At 47.2% G+C, this 18,124-nt stretch overlaps 1 protein-coding gene across 1 annotated transcript; it reads left to right on the top strand.

The window, feature by feature from the left end:
* Window positions 1-548: 548 nt before the first annotated feature.
* On the top strand, window positions 549-917 carry LOC121288356 (histone H2B-like). Its single transcript, XM_041206910.1, has one exon. The coding sequence runs from the start codon at window positions 549-551 to the stop codon at window positions 915-917; it is 369 nt and encodes a 122-aa protein (XP_041062844.1).
* Window positions 918-18,124: the final 17,207 nt, after the last annotated feature.

Here is an 18,124-nt window from a genome sequence, read left to right as displayed (position 1 = left end):
GTCTGACTGAGGGCAGCTTGCTTGCGCTCTGTGATCAGAGTCATGTCATAGAGATGCAGCTGTGAAACTTTACATGCACCTGATCGTTTGTCAGCCTTCAGCACCTGACCTCTTCAGGAGCACACTGTCACCGGTCACAGATGGTGAAAAGCCTGGGGCCAGCCCCACCTCAAGGGAGCTGAGACACACAGAGAGAGTGATGGAACTCTGTGATGCCTGTCCACGACATTCTGGCAGCAATAGCAAGCACCATCAAGGTGCAAGCATCACTAATGTGTCCAGTGAGTGTGAAGCCAGATGATCACTTTGGTCTGAAGGGTACACACCACAAGGGAAGAGGCCCTGGACTGAGACACCTGCATTTGTCTTGTGCAGGAACCAAGGTTTCACATCTGAGTGACACAAACACTGCTCATCATAACAAGGAGCCATGGATAAGGAGACATTCTTGGGAGTTTATTTAAAATAGCAAACATTGAGTACAAGTGATTAACACCTGTGCCAGGCTGTGCAATCACATCTTCTTAAGTAGGTCCAAGTCGAGTGGAATGCCTGAGGTTGCAGCTGCGGCTAAGGATGGTGCGTCTCACAAGGTGTCAAAGCAGTCGCTGACTAAAGTCACCAAGAAGCCGCCCAAGAAGTGGAGGAAATCTCGCAAGCAGAGCTATTCCACTTACGTGTATAGGGTGCTGACCCAGGGCCACCCTTCCATCAGGATCTTGTCCAAGGCCATGAGTGTTATGAATTCCTTCATTATCGACATTTTCGAGCGCACCACCACCAAGGCTTCGCACCTCATTCACTACAAGCACCACACCAGCTCGGCCAGGGAGATCCAGAGCACCATCCACCTCATGCTGCCAGGGGAACTGGCCAAACATGCCGTCTCTGAAGACATCAAAGGTGTCACCAAATAGACCAACTCCGTTTAGGTCGATCATTCTAAAGATTATTAAAAAAAACCTTCTTCTTGATCTTCCTAACCCTGCTGCTGCATCTTGGTGCTCTCTCAACATCCACAGTGGAGGTAGAGGCAGCCTGCTGACTGCTATGCCCTGTCTGTGATGACCTTGTTGGGCATTCTCGGGAGGGCTGAGTCCTGGAGGGCCCTGGCCTGTTTTTGGGGTCCTGCTGTGTAGCAGTGGCACCCTCCTCGGCCTGTGGAGCCGGAGCTGCTAGGGTCACAGGAAGGGGGGGATTCAGATGGGCTGGATACTCCCGGACACACCTGGGTGACTGGCCCCAGGGTGTGCACCTGCTGATTCTCCTCCCTATGGTACCCGAGGGCCCCTGGCTGACTCCTTGAGGAGATGGGGAAGCTGGAGTGAGATGGAGTTACCCCACACCCCTCTCACGTTGACACTGTTGGAGGCCAACTATGGCATCAACGATGGAGTTCAGTCTCCACAGCAGTGCAGGACAAATGTCCTGTATCAAGGTCTCCATGGCGGCCGCCATCCTAACAGTGTTGACTTCAGTGTGTTGGCATGCCGGCATTATTATCCCAGAATGAATTAGAATGGATTCCTCCATTGTGCCTTGCAATCTGAGGAGTATAACGGACATCCCTTCCTGATGTTCCCAAGCTTGCCTTTGCAGATCCAGCAACTGAGACATGACCGAGTCCAGAGGCTCCTCATCTGATTCAGGCTCAACAGATTTCTGGCCTCCAGCAGTCCTCCAAGTACCAGAAACCTGGGAAGTCCCTGTCGCCGCCTGCTGTGGATCAGAAAGTGTGATGTGCTCACCAAATTGTGATCCTGAGGCTACTCTGGAACTAGATCCCACCGATCTGTGTGTCTTTGCCCTGGTGGAAGGTGTGGGTGAGCACTGTGGGGGGACTTCAATTAGGGTATCATCAGATTCTTCTTCCGAGGTGTCTTCAGGACTTGATTCGAGGACCTGGCTCATGGACACCCTCTAATGCTTCTCAGAAGTGCCTGCAAAAGCAAGGAGAGATAATTAGTGCACAGCAGTGGACTGCAGAACAGATGAACTCACTCACAGCACGGTTGTCTGACGGATGTTGCACTGTTAGATCCTTACTTATTTGAGCACTGCCGACCTCACTGTCAGCACAGGAAAGTTCCAGATCATTGCTGGCCAGCTAGACCTTGGTGTCAGGCATTCCTCCACCAGTCTGCGACCTCTCCCTTTTGTTGTGTGCCAGCTTTTCCTGCATGAATACAGATGGAGGGAGAAAAGCAAGATACCTGTCAGGCCAGATGATAAGGATGCCTGGCATGTGTGAATGGTGAATGGTGCCATGTATGGGATGAGGGCACGATCTGCAGGACAAATGAAGGTTTGTGTGAGACAGCGAATGTTGATGTCCCTTGAACTGGCAGTGAGTGAGATCCCTGTGGATGTGTGATGAGTTTGTGAGCATGTGAGTTGGGAGTGATGAGAAGAGTGACTTACCCTAGTGGAACGGAGGAGATCATTCATCCTCTTTCAGCACTGGATGGCTGTCCTCTTTTGCAGGCGTTGACGCTGACCACCGCTGCTGCCACCTCCCATGCTGGATTGGTGACCTTGCCTGCTGGTCTTCGCAGAGCTAGAGCACTTCACAGTGGGCCTCCACTGAGGGAGGCGTCGCCAAATTTGGGGACAGCATGTTTCCTCCCTTTGACAGCCATGACTTTGCAGCAGCGTCCGATGCCTTAGAGAGTGTTAGTTCTATGCAGGGGCGCCCTTTAAATATGGCGCCGAGATTACTGAAGGTCTGAGGTGATGGTGGAGTGAGCAAATCCAAGCCCGCCCACCAGTGATCTGGCCTGTTTCCTGTGATTGCATTATTAATGAGGCAGGACGCACTGGGAATGGGATGACATGGCGCAGAAAGCTGCTATTGCAGCTGGCAGGTAAAACGTCCTTTTTCCCGCCCGCTACCACAGTTTGCAAATCTGGGATGATTCCACCCTATGTTGGCAATCTGTTCCATCTCCCAGAGAGTAAGTCTCATCAACATGGCCCTTCTATAATTAAACTATATATAAATAACTATGAAAAAAGTATTATTTTCATCTGACAAATGTTTTGAGTATTAAGTTGAACAGCAAATGCTAATAAAATTATTGGGCAACCATGGCTGAGCCCAAAGGTGAAGGAGCTAAATTAACACAAATAGTTTGTGCTGATATGCTTCCAGCTTCAATTCTGTATCTCTGCTGATGTTAGTCCACCTACCTCACAGACTGTCAGTCTCGGAAAATAATTTCAGTCTGCACTCTTTTACTCACTGAATCTCTGCTGATGTTAATCAGTCCCTTCTCATTGTTGGGCACAGTAACTCCACCCTCCAGTGCTCAGAAATGCATGTTTCATGACAATGGCATCCAGTTTTGCTGATCCTGGAGTAGAGTATGCCCACTGAAGGAATTTATTCCTATCTTGACTCTATTTTTTCGCTCCTTGTCCAGCTTCATGCCACCTAGATTTGTGACTCCTCCGATGTTCTCTGTCACTTTAACAGTTCCAAATTCCTGGCCCTAACTGCGTTCCTTTCATCACCGGTGTCCAATCCCTCCACACCTCCAACCCTCCAGGATGGCCTGAGAGCACTCCACTTTCCTCTTGATCAGAAGTTCAACCAGTCCCCATCCACCATCACCCTCCTCCACCTGGCTGAACTTGTTCTCACGTTGAACAACTTCTTCAACTCCATGCCTCTGGAGGTCCCCAGCATCACAGATGCCAGACTTCTGCCAATTCGACTCACTCCACGTGATATGAAGAAATGACTGAAGACACTGGATACTGCAAAGGCTATGGGCCCTGACAATATTCTGGCATAGTACTGAAGACTTGTGCTCCAGAACTTGCTATGCCCCTAGCCAAGCTGTTCCAGTACAACTACAACACTGGCATCTACATGCCAATGCAGAAAATTGTGCTGGTATGTCCTGTACCAAAAAATCAGGACAAGTCCCACCTGGCTAATTAATGACTCATCAGTCTACTCTCCATCATCAGGAAAATGATGGATATGGTCATCAACAGTGCTAGCAAGCAGCACTTGCCTAGCAATAACCTGCTCACTGACACTCAGTTTGGGTTCCACCAGGGCCACTCAGCTCCTAATCTCATTACAGCCTTGGTTAAAACATGGACAAAAGAGCTGAACTCCAGGGATGAGGTGAGAGTGACTGTCCTTGACACCAAGGCCGCATTTGAGGAGTGTGACATCAAGTAGCCTTGGCAAAACTGGAGTCAATGGGCATTAGAGGGAAATCTCTCTGCCGGTTGGAGTCATCCTAGCACAAACGAAGGTGGTTGTGGCTGTTGGAGATCAATCATCTCAGCTCCAGGACATCATTGCAGGATTTCCTCAGTGTTCTAGGCCCAGCCATCTTCAGCTGCTTAATCAATGACCTTCCTTCCATCATAAGGTCAGAAATGGGGATGTTCACTGATGATTGCACAATGTTCAGCACCATTCGTGACTCCTCAGATACTGAAGCAATACAATAGCCAGGCTTGGGCTGAGAAGTGGCAAGTAGCATTCGTGCCACACAAGTGCCAGGAAATGACCATCTTCAACAAGAGACAATCTAGCCACTGCCCCTTAACATTCAATGGTATCACCATCGCTGAATCCCCTACTATCAACATCCTGGGGGGTTACCATTGACCAGAAACTGAGCTGGACTAACCACATAAATACTGTGGCTACAAAAGCAGGTCAGAGGCTAAGAATCCTGCGGTGAGTAATTCACCCCCTGACTTCCCAAAGTCTGTCCACCATCTACAAGGCACAAGTCAGGAGTGTGATGGAATACTCTCCACTTGCCTGGATGAGTGCAGCTCCAACAACACTCAAGAAGCTTGACACCATCCAGGACAAAGCAGCTCACTTGACTGGCACCCCATCTACAAACATTCACTCCCTTCACCACTGATGCATAGTGGTAGCAATGTGTACCATCTACAAGATGCACTGCAGGAACTCACCAAGCCTTCTTAGACAGCACCTTCCAAATCCATAACTGCTATCTTCTAGAAGGACAAGGGCAGCAGACAAATGTGAACGTCGCCACCTGGAAGTTCCCCTCCTGACTTGGAAATATATCACCATTCCTTCACTGTTGTTGGGTCAAAATCCTGGAACTCTCTCCCTAACAGCACTGCAGTTATATCTACACCACATGGACTGCAGCAGTTCAAAAATGTAGCTCATTACCATCTTCTGAAGAGCAACTAGCGATGGGAAATAAATGCTAGCCTAGCCAGAAATGCCCATATCCAATGAACAAATAAAAAAAACGAATTTGAAAGATGTTGCTACGGGTACCTGCATGGGTTCTGGTAATGTGGACTTTTAACATTCCTTGTTCCAGTCCTCCTCAGGATTCCTCCCTTATATATTTTCCAGTATATTGATATCAGTACTGCTTCCTGCTTCTCTCCTGAACTGGAAAATTTCATTAACTTTGCTCCCAAATTACACCCTTCTCTCACCTTTGCTTGGTCCATCTCTGACTCTTCCCTTTCCTTCCTTGACCATGACCTTATTGAATGGTGGAGTAGACTCAACGAGCCAAAAGAGCTACTTCTGCTCCTATTCTTTATGTTTTTATGTTGTCTGGCTCCATTTCTAGTGATAAGCTATCAACCAATATTTACTATAAGCCCACAGGCTCATACAGCTCCTTGTCTATACTTCCTTGCGCCTGCTTCCTATAAGGACTCTATTCCAATTTCCCAGTTTCTCAGTCTGCGTTGCAACTGTTCAGACGATGCAACCTTCCATTACTAGCGCCTCTAATGTCCCTTCCTTTCTCCTCAACTAAAGATTCCCCCACCTCCCACCTAACCCCCATCATGCTTGATAGGGTCATCGACTATGTATGTTCTATTTCGTGCACTTCTGCTCTCAACCCTTTCCTCCCTCCCAGAACCACAACAGTCTTGTCCTCATCTTCCACCCCACCAGCTTCCATATTCACTTGAATATCCTCTGTCATTTCTGCCACATCCAAGGTGATGCACCACATATTCCCCTGTCCTCCCTTTTCACCAAAGGACTGTTCCCTCCATGTCACGCTGGTCCACTCCTTAGTCACCCCCAATACCCCACCCCTTTCCTTTCCTACAGCAACTTTTCAAGCAAGCAAAAGAGATACAAGACTGACCTTTTACCTCTTCCCTTCCAAGGCCCCAAATTCTCGTTCCAAGCAAAACTAAGATTTACTTGTACTTCTTTCAATTCAGAATACTGTATTTGCTGCTCACAACATAGGGTGGAATCATCCCAGATTTGCAGTGAGTACGGTAGCGGGTGGGTAAAACGTCAATGGCGGCTTTTCACGCTGTATCGTCCCAAACCCGCCATTTTAATTCTGCATTTCTGGGAAACAAGCCATTTCCATGGTGGGTGGGCTCTCATTCATCCGCCACGCCAGATGCCATACTTAAAGTCCAGCTGCGTGCACTCCTCTCAGTGCTTCCAGCCCACAAGTGCTGCAAAGAAAACATGGCCCTGAAAGGCAAAAAGACTGCAGCCCCCAGGTTCGGTGATGTGTCCCTCAAGCACCCTTTGGATGCAGTGGGGGCTCGCCGTGATGTCCTCTACCCTTGCTCTGGCTGCAGGATGGGCAGCAACCTCACTAATCTGGCTTAGGAGGTGGTGGCAGTGGTGGCCAGTGCCAACGCCCTTCAGTAAAGGACAGCCATCCAGTGCCGCAAGAGAAGGAATGATCTCCATTCCGCCAGAGTAAGTCACTCTTCTCAGCACTCTCAACTCACACTCACAAACCCATCAAATGTCCACAGGGCCCTTACACAATGCCAGTTCAAGGGACACCACCATTCACCCTCTCACACACAACTTCATTGTCCTCATCCCATCCATGGGACCACTCATCACCCACACATGCCAGGCATACTTATCATCTGGCCAGGCAGGTGTCTTGCATACACTGTCCCCATCTCTATTTATGAAGGACAAGCTGGCACAAAACAAGAGGGAGAGGTCACAGACCCATGGAGGAATGACTGAAATCAAGGTCTTCACGGACTTTGAAAACAGAGCCATCCTGCTCGCCGGTGAGGATCTGGACCATTCCTGTGCCAATGGTGAGGTCGGTGGTGCTCTACCAAATGAGGATCTAGCAGTGCAACATCCATCAGGTAACCATGCTGTGACTGATGTGTCAAGTTTCACAGGCCACCGCTATGCACTAATTATCTCCCCTTGCTTCTGCGGGCACATCTGGGAAACAGCCGATGGAGTCCATGAACCAGGGCCTGCAACCAAGCTCTGAAGAAACTTCAGAGGAATCTGGAGGATCTCTCCTTGAGGTCCCGTCACTGCGCTCACCCATACCCTCCACCAGCGCAGTGACACAAACCTCAGTAGAACCTAGCTTTAGAGTAGCCTCGGGAGCACAATCTATTGAGCACATCGCACTGTTTGATCTGCTGCAGGTGGTGGCAGAGACTTCCCAGGTGTCCGGATGACTGCTGGAGGTCAGATATTTGCTGAGTCCAAGTCAGATGAGGAGCCTCTGGAATCGGTCATGTCACAGATGCTGGAGCTGCAAAGGCAAGCTCAAGAACATCAGAGAGGGATGTCCTCTGCATTCCTCAGATTGCAAGGCATGATAGAGGAGTCCATCCGCCTTCAGTCTGACGTGATAGCGCCGACATGCCAATGCACTGAGGTCAACACTGGTAGGAAGGCGGTCGCCATGGAGGCTTTGGTCCAAGACGTTGCTCCTGCACTGCTGCGCAGGCTCAACTCCATTGCTGATGCCATAGTTGGCCTCCAACATTGTGTACCTGAGAGGGGTGCAGGGCAGCTTGGTCTCATTCCAGCTACCCCTTCTCCTCAAGGAGTCAGCCAGGGGCTCTTGAGCATCCATTGGGAGGGGGATCAGCAGGTGTATCCCTGGGGCCATCTATCCAGGTAACTCTGGGAGTGTCCAGCCCATCCGAAACCACTCTTCTTATGACCTCAGCAGCTCCAGCTCCATAGTACGAGGAGAGTGCCACTGCCAAACAGCAGGACCCTGAAAGCAGGCCAGGGCCTTCCAAGTCTAGGCCCTCCAGGGGGCTCCCGCCAAGATCATCACAGACAGGGTGTAGCAGTTAGCAGGCTGCCTCCACCTCCGCTGTGGATGGCTGGGGAGCACCAAGACTAAGTGGCAGCATTAGGAAAGTTAAGAAGATGTAGTTGCACAGCCTGGGTGTGGGTGTTAATCTCTTGTACATAATGGTCACTATTGTCAATAACACCCAAGAATGTTTCCCTGTCTATGGCTCCATGTTCCGATGAGCAGTGTTTGTGTTACTCACGTGTGAAACCTTTCTGCACAAGTTAATGGCAGGTGTCTCAGTCCAGGGCCTCTTCCCTGTGCTTTGTGCAGCTTTCGGACCGAAGTGATGGCCAGGCCTCACAGTCCCTGGACGCATTACTGATGCCTGCACCTCGATGGTGCTTGACATTGCTGCCAGAATGTAGCGGACAGGCTTCACAGAGCTCCATCATTCTCTCTGTGTGCTCTCAGCACCTTTAAGATGGGGCTGGACACACCTCTTCAACATCTGTGACCAGTGATGCTCTGTCCTAAAGGGGTCAGGTGCTGAAGGTGGACAAAAGATCAGATGCTTTTAAAGTTTCATGGCTGTGTCTCTATGCTATGACCCTGATCACAGAGCGCAAGCGAGCTGCCCTCGGCCAGACAGAACTCACACATTCTCAGAGATTATGTGAAGATCTATGGAGTGTCCTCCCTGCATGTCGTCATCATCCTCCTGCAATCAAGCGACTATTAGGACCTCCAATGCCTCTCCATGACAGGAGCATTGTCACCAAGGGTATGTGCGTTGCCATAAGCCAGGCAGGAGTCAAATGTTCATAGATGCAATGTGAGGATCTATGGTGTCTCCTCATTGTATGTCATCATCATCCTCCACAAATCTACCAGCTATGAGGGCCTCCCAAGCACCTGACTTTTCTGGCCATTGCAAGGGCCTCATCCCCATCATCTCTGCCTTTGAGGACCTCCTCACCCTCATCCCCGTTGGCATCCTCCTCATCAGAGGAGGCCTCCAGCTCCTCCATCTCCTCCTCAGCCAGCTCCTCTCCTCGTTGCAGCGCCAGGTTGTAAAGGGCACAGCAGACGACAAGGATGCGTGGCACCCTCTTTGGACTATATTGCAGGGCTCCACCAGGCTAGTCCAGGCACCGGAACCTCATTTTCAGCGTCCTGTTGGTTTGCTCCACCAGGTTGTGAGTTGCAACATGAGCCTCATAACACATTTGCTGTGCTGCAGTCTGAGGCCGCTGCACAGGTGTAATCAGCCACGTCCTCTGCGGGTAGCCCTTGTCCCAGAGAATCCATCCCTGCAGCTTCTGTGGACCCTGGAAGATATCAGGGATCTGTGACTGACTAAGAATGTAGGAGTTGTGCATATTTCCTGCAAACCGTGTGCAGACCTGCAGGATGCATTTGTGGTGGTCACACACCAGCTGCATATTCAGCAAATGGAAGCCCTTGTGGTTGACATAGTTGACCGTGTGTTGCAACAGAGATCTGAGTGCCACAAGAGTGCAGTCGATGGCACCCTGCAGTGGGAAATCCGACGTCTGGGCAAACCCAATTGCTCTTGCATCCTGGCTGTCCTGGTCCTGGGCAAAATGCACAAATTTGTGTGCCCTCACAAAAATGGCATCCATGACCTCATGGAAGCATTTGTGAGTGGAGGTTTGTGATACCCCACAGAGGTCACCTGTGAAGTCCTGGCATAGAAATTCAGTGCCATGGTAACTTTCATGCCCACTGGCAGTGGATGCCCTCCATATTCCCATGGCGCCAAATCCTACAATAGCTGGCAGATGTGACCGATCAGTTCCCTAGACATGCACAGTCTTTGGCAAGGTTGGTTCTCCGTCAACTGCAGGAATGAGAGGCAGCATCTATAGATCCTGGGTCTAGCTAGGCGCCGACCAGAGACAGCTCACTGTGACGCTTCGGCGGTGTATGCGGGAGCCCCAGCCACCCCTTCTTCTAGAGGGTGCTTCTCCTCCCTCTGCACAGCCAGCGCCTCCGTCACTCTCTTCTCAGTCGTCTTCGCTCTCTATAAGCCACAAGGCATACAGGTAGGTCACCAGGCTCCATGATCCTGATGTACTCCTCCTGCAGGATGAAAGAGAGAGACGCGTGGGTTAGCATAGGTGTACTATGAGCCTGTCTTGGTAAAGTCTGAAGTCTGGAGAGTGCTGGCCACCACTTGGATGGCCAGAGATTAGTGCGCTGCATGGCTGCCTGAAACCCAACCCACCTCCACCCCACTCCACCCAACCAATTAGCGGAAGCTTTGCCCATTGGTCTGCATGCTGTGCTCTCAGCACAGGCGTAGGCATTCTCCTAACCTGTGCTGCACTGTTAGCTTGAACCAAGGGGGAGACTTGTCCAAACCCAGGATGATGACATTGCAAAGGGCTATGAACGTCTCCACTAGTGACTGCTCCACAGCCAACTTTAGCAAAGAGATTGTACAACGTGTCCTGACTCCAATCACATCAATGTGAATGCGCCTGAACTGTCTCATCTGCGGAGCAATGGTCACTTTATACAATGTTTCCCTAATGCATGGCCGCTTCCCTTGCCTACCACCCGTCCCACCCCACACATGCTTGTGCGCTACCTTCAACCGTAGGGCAGCCCTTGAGGCCCCCCCACCCCCCCAAACATGCTTCAACAATAGGGCAGCCCTTGTCCACCCCCCCCACATGCCTCAACCGCAGGGCAGCCCTTGTCCACCCCCCCACATGCCTCAACCACAGGGCAGCCCTTGGCCCCACAACATTACTCAGCTGCAGGGCAGCCCGTGACACCCCCTCCCTGCACCACGCACCCACCCCCAGTACACCTCAACCGCAGGGCAGCCTTTCCTTCCCATAATGCGTTTCAACCGCAGATCAGCCCTTGCACCCTCCCCCAAACATGCCTCACCTGCAGGGCATCACTTGCACCCACCTCCAAGTAGCCCCAACCACAGGGCAGCCCTCACATCCCCCCAAACGTGCCTCAAGCTTGAAATCCAACATGCGACCCAGGCAAGCGCTCTGCAATGTTACTGTGTACTCACCTCCTAGTTCCCCACAAAGTGCAGCCCGCCAACTGCACTCCTTTTATGTGCTGTTGAGAAACACATTGGCTTGATTGCATGCTGACATGGGCGGACGATCCAGCTTGTGGGGGGAGGAGGAGTGGGGGAGAGGAAACAATTCTGATGGGCTAGGTTTATAATGGTATGCAGATGTATTACAATGAGGTTCCTGACGTCCGATGGCAGGAAACACGGCCGCCATCAGCAGGCAGAGCAGACAATCACAAACTGGTTTCATGATGTCATGAAACTGATTTTTGGCCTTCTCGTCATATTGTCCACTCACGCCACCAAACACGGCCGACTCCAGTGGGCACAGACGATTCCGCCCATTGTCTCCTCTACTTGAGGAGGCCAAGCACAGATTGGACAACCGTTTTGCAGAACACCTCCATTCAGTCAGCAAGCATGAACCCAAGCTTCCTGAAGCCTGTTATTTCAATTCTACACCTTGGTCTCAATCTGACCTATTGGTCCTTGGCCTATTACAGTGCTCCAATGAGGCTTAATTCAAACTCAAAGAACAGCACCTCTTATTTTCATGGCACTTTACAGCTTTCTGGACACAACACCGAGTTCGACAATTTTAGATCATAAACTATGCTCCCATTTTGTTTCAATTTTTTTTGATGGTTTGTTTTTTTTCTCTTGTTTCATTCTTAAGTCCTTTACTTTGCGCTCGGACGGCTACTTCCTGCCACTCATACTTCATCTAGATACATCTATTGTTTCTTTACTTGACCCATTGCCAGTCCTTTTGGCCTTGCACCATGAACCTTTTGTTATTTAGCTGTCTTGCCTTCCACCCTATCACAGACCTTCCCTTGTGTCCTTCTTGCCACCCTTCCACTTTTCACTTGCCCAAAACCTATTACATTTCTAACTTTTCTCAGTTCTAAAGTAAGGCCACGGTCCTGAAAAGTTAACTTTGTTGATCTCCCCACAGATGCTGCCAGAATTGCTGAGTATTCCCAGAAGTTTCTTTTTGTATCAGTCTACTTCTATTCCCATGTTCCCTTCAAGCAAAGTTTCCCCTGGGAGCACATGATTGCTGAATTTACACCTAGATTCTGGCCTTTAATTCACTCTCACGTATCTGTTACTTCATTTATGAATCCCTCAATTAATTGCCAGCCATGGCTCAGTTGATAGTGTCTGAGTCAGAAGGTCGTGGCTTCAAGCCCTCCTCTGCGGATCAGAGCACTAAAATCTAGGCTGACACTCTAGAGCAGTACTGAGAGAGTGCTGCATTGTTGGAGGTGCCATCTTTAAGATGAGATGTTAAGTGGATCCATCTCAAGTGGATGTAAGAGATACCATGACACTATTTTGAAGGAAGAGCAGGAGAGTTATCCCTGGCATTCTGACCCATATTTATCTCTCAATCAACATCACAAAAACAGATTATCTGATCATTATCACGTTGGTGTTTGTGGGAGCTAGCTGTTCGCAATTTGGCTGCACTATTTCCTACTTACAACAGTGATTACACTTCAAAAAGTGCTTAATTTATTGTAGAGTGCTTTGGGTCGCCCTGAGGTTTTGAAAAGTGCTATGTAAATGCAAGTCTTTCTTTACTGCTCTCAATTAGATTTAAACCTGTAACTCACTTTCCGGTATCTGTTATTCTATATAAGGACCCATCCCCCCCGAACCTCATGACTTGATCCCAGCTTGTAACTCACTCCCAGATATCTCTTAATTCATATATTAACTGCCCAAATCCCTCAGTTAGATCCCAGCTACAACTCTCTCCTGACACATAAACTACCCGAATTCCTAAAGATGATTGCAGCTTGTAACTCATTCCACCAATCATTCTAAAATAAATACCTGGAGGAGGAATTTCCCTTTGTTGGACTGGCGCAGTGGGCAGGCCCAGGAGCAGACGCGCAATGGTCCACATCCCGCGATCGGGCCCCGACTGCAATTTTGCGCTGGCTGACCAATTAATGGAACGATCAGCACTGCCTGGGTGGTGGGGGGGTGGTGAGGAGGTGGGCAAGTGCGGAAGTTGGCACATGCTCGCAGGCGCGCTCAATGAAAGCTCTCTGAAGGCTTTCCCAGAGCTGCCTCAGGAAGCTGAAGATTTCTAACCTTAAAAATAAAGATTTTAAATTAAGGTAAACATATCCCCTCATGTGACTCTGTTACATGAGCAGGGACATGTTAAAAGTTGGATTTAAAATTTTTTATTTTATTTTTAATTAACATCAGAAACCTCATCCCACCCAAGGACGAGGTTTCCTCAAAATTCCAAAGGCCGCTTGGCCTTTTCACCCACTCGCCAACCTTAAGGTTGGATGGGCAGGGAAAAAAAATCATTTTAATTAATTTATTAATAGGCTTAACAGCCCTCTTAATTATTGGCAGTAACACTGCCGACTCCTGTGTGCATCCACCAACCAAAATATTGCGCAAGTGTGCGATGACGTCGGGACACTCGCTCGATGTCATCACGCGCTATTTCACTCGTGCATGTTGGGCGCGCGCCCGTTCGCCGAACTGAAAATTCAGCCCTTGACCTCTTTGATTGGATTTTAGTCTGCAATTACTCCTAGGTATTTGTTTTGCCAGTTCCACGCTGCCATTTGTTTTAGCATTTTGGCGAGTAGTAATTTTAATTCTAATATGTTCTATGTTCATGAAACCAGTCCATATTCTGAATTTATCAACTATTAATTTAACAATTACACAGACAGTAAAAGCAATTTTTCTCCATGCAAAATTTTTGCACGGTCAAGATTTGAGAAGGCTAAATGTATTCAAGTAAAAATAAATTATCAAGTATCAGGTTTTGAAAAACTTTGAATTGTACCCTTGCACTGCAGAGGAAGGCAGTGACTGCTAATATACATACACCTCCAGCCCACACCCAAACAACCTCCCACCCTGAAAATTGCATCAGTTTTGCATTTGCATTTGTAAAGTTTAACACCATGCAGTTTCCAGTAACTCCAGGGAGTAAATAAATTCACAGGCCCCCTGCCAAACAGCTGCTGGCTCTTGATCCTCACATTCAGAGGTAGCTTTGTAAAAGCTCTACCCCAGCTCTCTGGTGCCACAATTTACTGGCAGTGTTGCTTTGATTAGCTGACTGCGATAGGTTACCACTCATTAGAGCCAGCTTCTGTGCTCCAATATTCTTCCTTAGCTCCGCCTGGCCTTCTTTTGTAATCATCACCAAATAACTTTTCCATCTAATGCTGATTGATGAATGATTGTTGTGAGGGTCAGACCAGAGTACCATCAGTCGTCAGGCACATCATCATCGCATGCTAACACTCAAGCCCTGAGCTCCTCTTTCACAATGCAGGCTGATATTTTTCCATCAGTGCGCACCATAAAGAGACTGGTTGACGTAGTTGGTAACAGCATTGGCCTTTTCCCTCTGGGGTCTCAGTTTGAATTCATCCCAAAAAAAGGGACAAATGTCTTCTGTCTTTTTTTGCTTAAGGTCTGAGATAAATTAACTGAGGGCAGTCTCAATTGACCTCTTGGTAGGCTTGTGTCTGCAGGATAAAACTAACGACAATTAAACACAAGTTGATAGGGAGTTTGGATTCTTTTTCAGGTAAGGCACAAGGATGCCTGGTGTTAAAAGTGGAATCTCAAACAGTAATTTCATGAGGTTAGGATTAAGTTACACTGGTGTAAAAGATTTCTGCTGTGTAGAAACATCATAATCATGTTTGTGAGATTTCCCCTTAGAATATATAATAAATCTTCTGGTTTAGAAGATAGTTCTGTATAATTAAATTATAGTTTAGACCTTCCAATATGCTTTATAATAATGATTACCAGAAACGCTAGGATTATATATGTTTGATAAGGCTCATTATATTTGAGTAGAAAATACTCACTGGGTTACAAGCGCATCACAACCTGTCCAATGTATCGCAACACATACCATATATCACAACCTCTTCTGAAACTCATATTAACATAGAAATGACTTTGGGTTAGGTTAACAAGTAAATATTTGATACATTCCTCTAGCTGCTATTTTACTACATGTGATATTGAAGTGGTTAAACTACTAAAATTGCAGAAGGAATGTTATACAGAGGTTTAAACATCTGCCCACCAATATTGCTTATCGCTAATCGTCATTTCAGGTCACTTGCCAAATGTTTACCCTGCTCTTGCAAGGTGCAATTTGTTGCAGCAGCATTCGCAGGTGTCAGTGCTCATCAGTTCTGTGCCAAACAGCAAGTCTTTCTTTGTGAGTCTGGATAGTTGAAGGTTGGCAGATTATTTTATCATGAAAGCATCACAACTGATCCTTGCTTTACACAATGTCCATCCGCATACACCTTCCAGCAGGGGTGAGTGATTAGGAAGCAACTGTGGCTGATCCCGCCACCCAGTTTGGAGGCACTTGTACTTCTCTTACTGTCATTCCGACTGAATCAGCTAGCTCAGCACAGATAAATGTTCTGGACTGGAGACTCATTCTTCAGTCACTGCTATTACTTTCTGAGGCATTACAAAAGCTTGCAACCAGCCTGCACTATTAATGTCTCTAGCACAACACAGCCACTGCTAAAACTCATATTGTTTTCTCTTCCCTTACCAATAAAGAAACCATCTATACTGCCCTTTCTACAACATTCTCCCCTGCATAACATACTTTTCATAACAGCCATAGAGAGACCTTACTGTGTTTATAATCTGATTATAATTTCCACAAATTCTAATGTTTTTGCTAACCATTTGAACACTGAGCTGTTTGAATAGTGCCCTCTCCTGTTCCACCACAGACCAACTCACTCAATGTGACAGCACAGGGGCCATACTGTTCTTTATTTCCCTGCTCAATTTGGATACATATTTTTTCTTGCTCAGCTGATCTTCTCCACAGAAACTGGGTGCCCTGAATCTGGATCTCCAAAAAGATGTCTCAGGGCACACTTCCCAGACTGAGTCACTCGATGGCCACAAATCTCAGACTGAGTCACCAAGTGTTGAGTACAAATACTCCTAGGTCTCTCTGTTGCTGCACTTAATTTAGAAATGTTCCCTTTATTCTATATTGCCTCTCCTTGTTCTTCCTATCGAAATGTATCACTTCACATGTCTCTGCATTAAATTTCATCTGCCAAATGTCTGCCTATTTCCCCAAACTGTCTATGTCCCCTTGAAGTCGGTCACTATTCTCCTCGCAGTTCAAAATACTGGCAAGTTTTGTGTTATCTGCAAACTTTCAAATTGTGCCCTGTACATCAAAGTCTAAGTCATTAACATATATCAAGAGAAACCTGAAGTACCAATCCTTCATTTGAACAGGACTCTTTCACTCAATGGGTATTCTCAGTCTCCTAATAGAATTCTGTTGCTGCTTTTTGCTGGAGAGTGTGAGAAAGTAGCACTGAACTCCATCTTGATTAAGATCTCATTACTAGATTAGCAAAGGAGGTGCATGGAGCAGCAACACCCATGTATAAAAAGGTGGCTGTGATGACCCAATATTAAATCATATGCAACACTGATTTATGAAATTTAATGGACCTCACATCAGGAATGGTGACTACTGAAGGATGCCTAACCATGCAACCATTTTCAATGATCCATCTCACAATTCTCGACAAAAGTTCAATTTATTTTCACTCATCTTATACAGGGGCCTCTGACTTGCCATTGCCACAGAAACCTTTAATATCATTGGTTTTTGTTTTGTTTTAACTTACATCTTCAATGTGTGCAGTTTTACCTACATCAGTGTGGGAGAGTTGAGAATTGCCTTCTCCCCTTGAGGTAGAGTAAGGATTCAAAAGCAGATATGAACGAGAAAATGTAAAAATACAAGCAGCATGAAAATGATGTAGCCTGCAGAGAAAAAATAATTTAATTGTTGAGCAAGTTAGGAGCTCTAAATGAAATGAAAAGACGAGGAGCATAATGGAAGATTTTTAAATGTGAGTGATAAATCGCACATGGCAGTATTCACAGCTTCAATTTCTCTGGTCTAATCCATGGATACACAGCACCCAGTCAAGACAGAATCCAACATTATCAGCTCTCTGTACAAAGTCATTAGAATCTCCAGTTTGTTTCTCTTTGCTTGAGCAGATGTACTCTGACAAGAGCTCTGCCAACAGCTCAAAAAATGCCTGCAGCATCTTTTAATTCCTTTTTCCATTTTTCTCTTTTCCCCTCCTAATGTCACAGGCTGTCACTAGGATACCATCGCATGGCTACTGCTTCCTACCAACTGTTGCTATGATAAATCTCACTGGACTGACCGACTGTTATCAGGATACAATCTCATGGATACTGACACTGACTAACTCTTGTTGGGGTATGGATACTGGTATCCACCTATGTTAATACTTTGCCTATGTAGTCAATCTTCATAAGTGAGCAGAGACAGCAAGAGCAGCAGTCTCTTCTGTCGTAGTGACTACCACCTTATCCTTTCCTGTCCCAATTGTGTTCTATGAATCACACTACCTTATGTAAGTCATGTACTAGTCAATTATTAGGAGTGTTAACACTGCCTTATTTTTCTTCTCCCTAATGCAGGAGAAGACCAATCACACTGCCACTTTCAGCACCCTAGCTGGGATTAATTCACTTAGAACACGGTCGATATAGTAAGTGTTTGCAGTTTCATTCCTTGTGTAGCAACTCCAAATTGTGGATTGCTGCCTTCTGCACCATGTTTCACACCAGCCTGCCTGTAGACTCTATGTGTAACATTGTACAATTCAACGGTGCAACTATAATAAGAGTATCCAAAATAAATTTAATAGATTGACTTTTTATTTAATTGGCCATGAGAGCAAGCTTCTCTCTTTATAAGGGTTCATAGGGTCAGAGGCATTCTTTCAAGTGTTCTCGTTTATGAGATCCTCAGGATCAGGACCGCTCTTTAACACACGTACTATAGGAAAGTAGTTAATTCTGTGCAGGCTGCGTGGGCTGTCTTGGCAAATCAAACCTGTCTAACAAGTCAGCCCATAGATTTATTATAGAACTGAAAGAGGGGGAAATGGCATGATGT

Source organism: Carcharodon carcharias, chromosome 15, assembly GCF_017639515.1.
Source record: "Carcharodon carcharias isolate sCarCar2 chromosome 15, sCarCar2.pri, whole genome shotgun sequence".
NCBI classification, from domain to species: domain Eukaryota; kingdom Metazoa; phylum Chordata; class Chondrichthyes; order Lamniformes; family Lamnidae; genus Carcharodon; species Carcharodon carcharias.
The sequence above is the reverse complement of the archived record's forward strand: the minus strand, read 5'-3'. Positions and strand labels throughout refer to the sequence as shown.

What these genes read in the sequence shown, in the direction of transcription:
- LOC121288356 (XM_041206910.1), top strand. Translation starts at nt 549, where the DNA reads ATGCCTGAGGTTGCAGCTGCGGCTAAGGATGGTGCGTCTCACAAGGTG.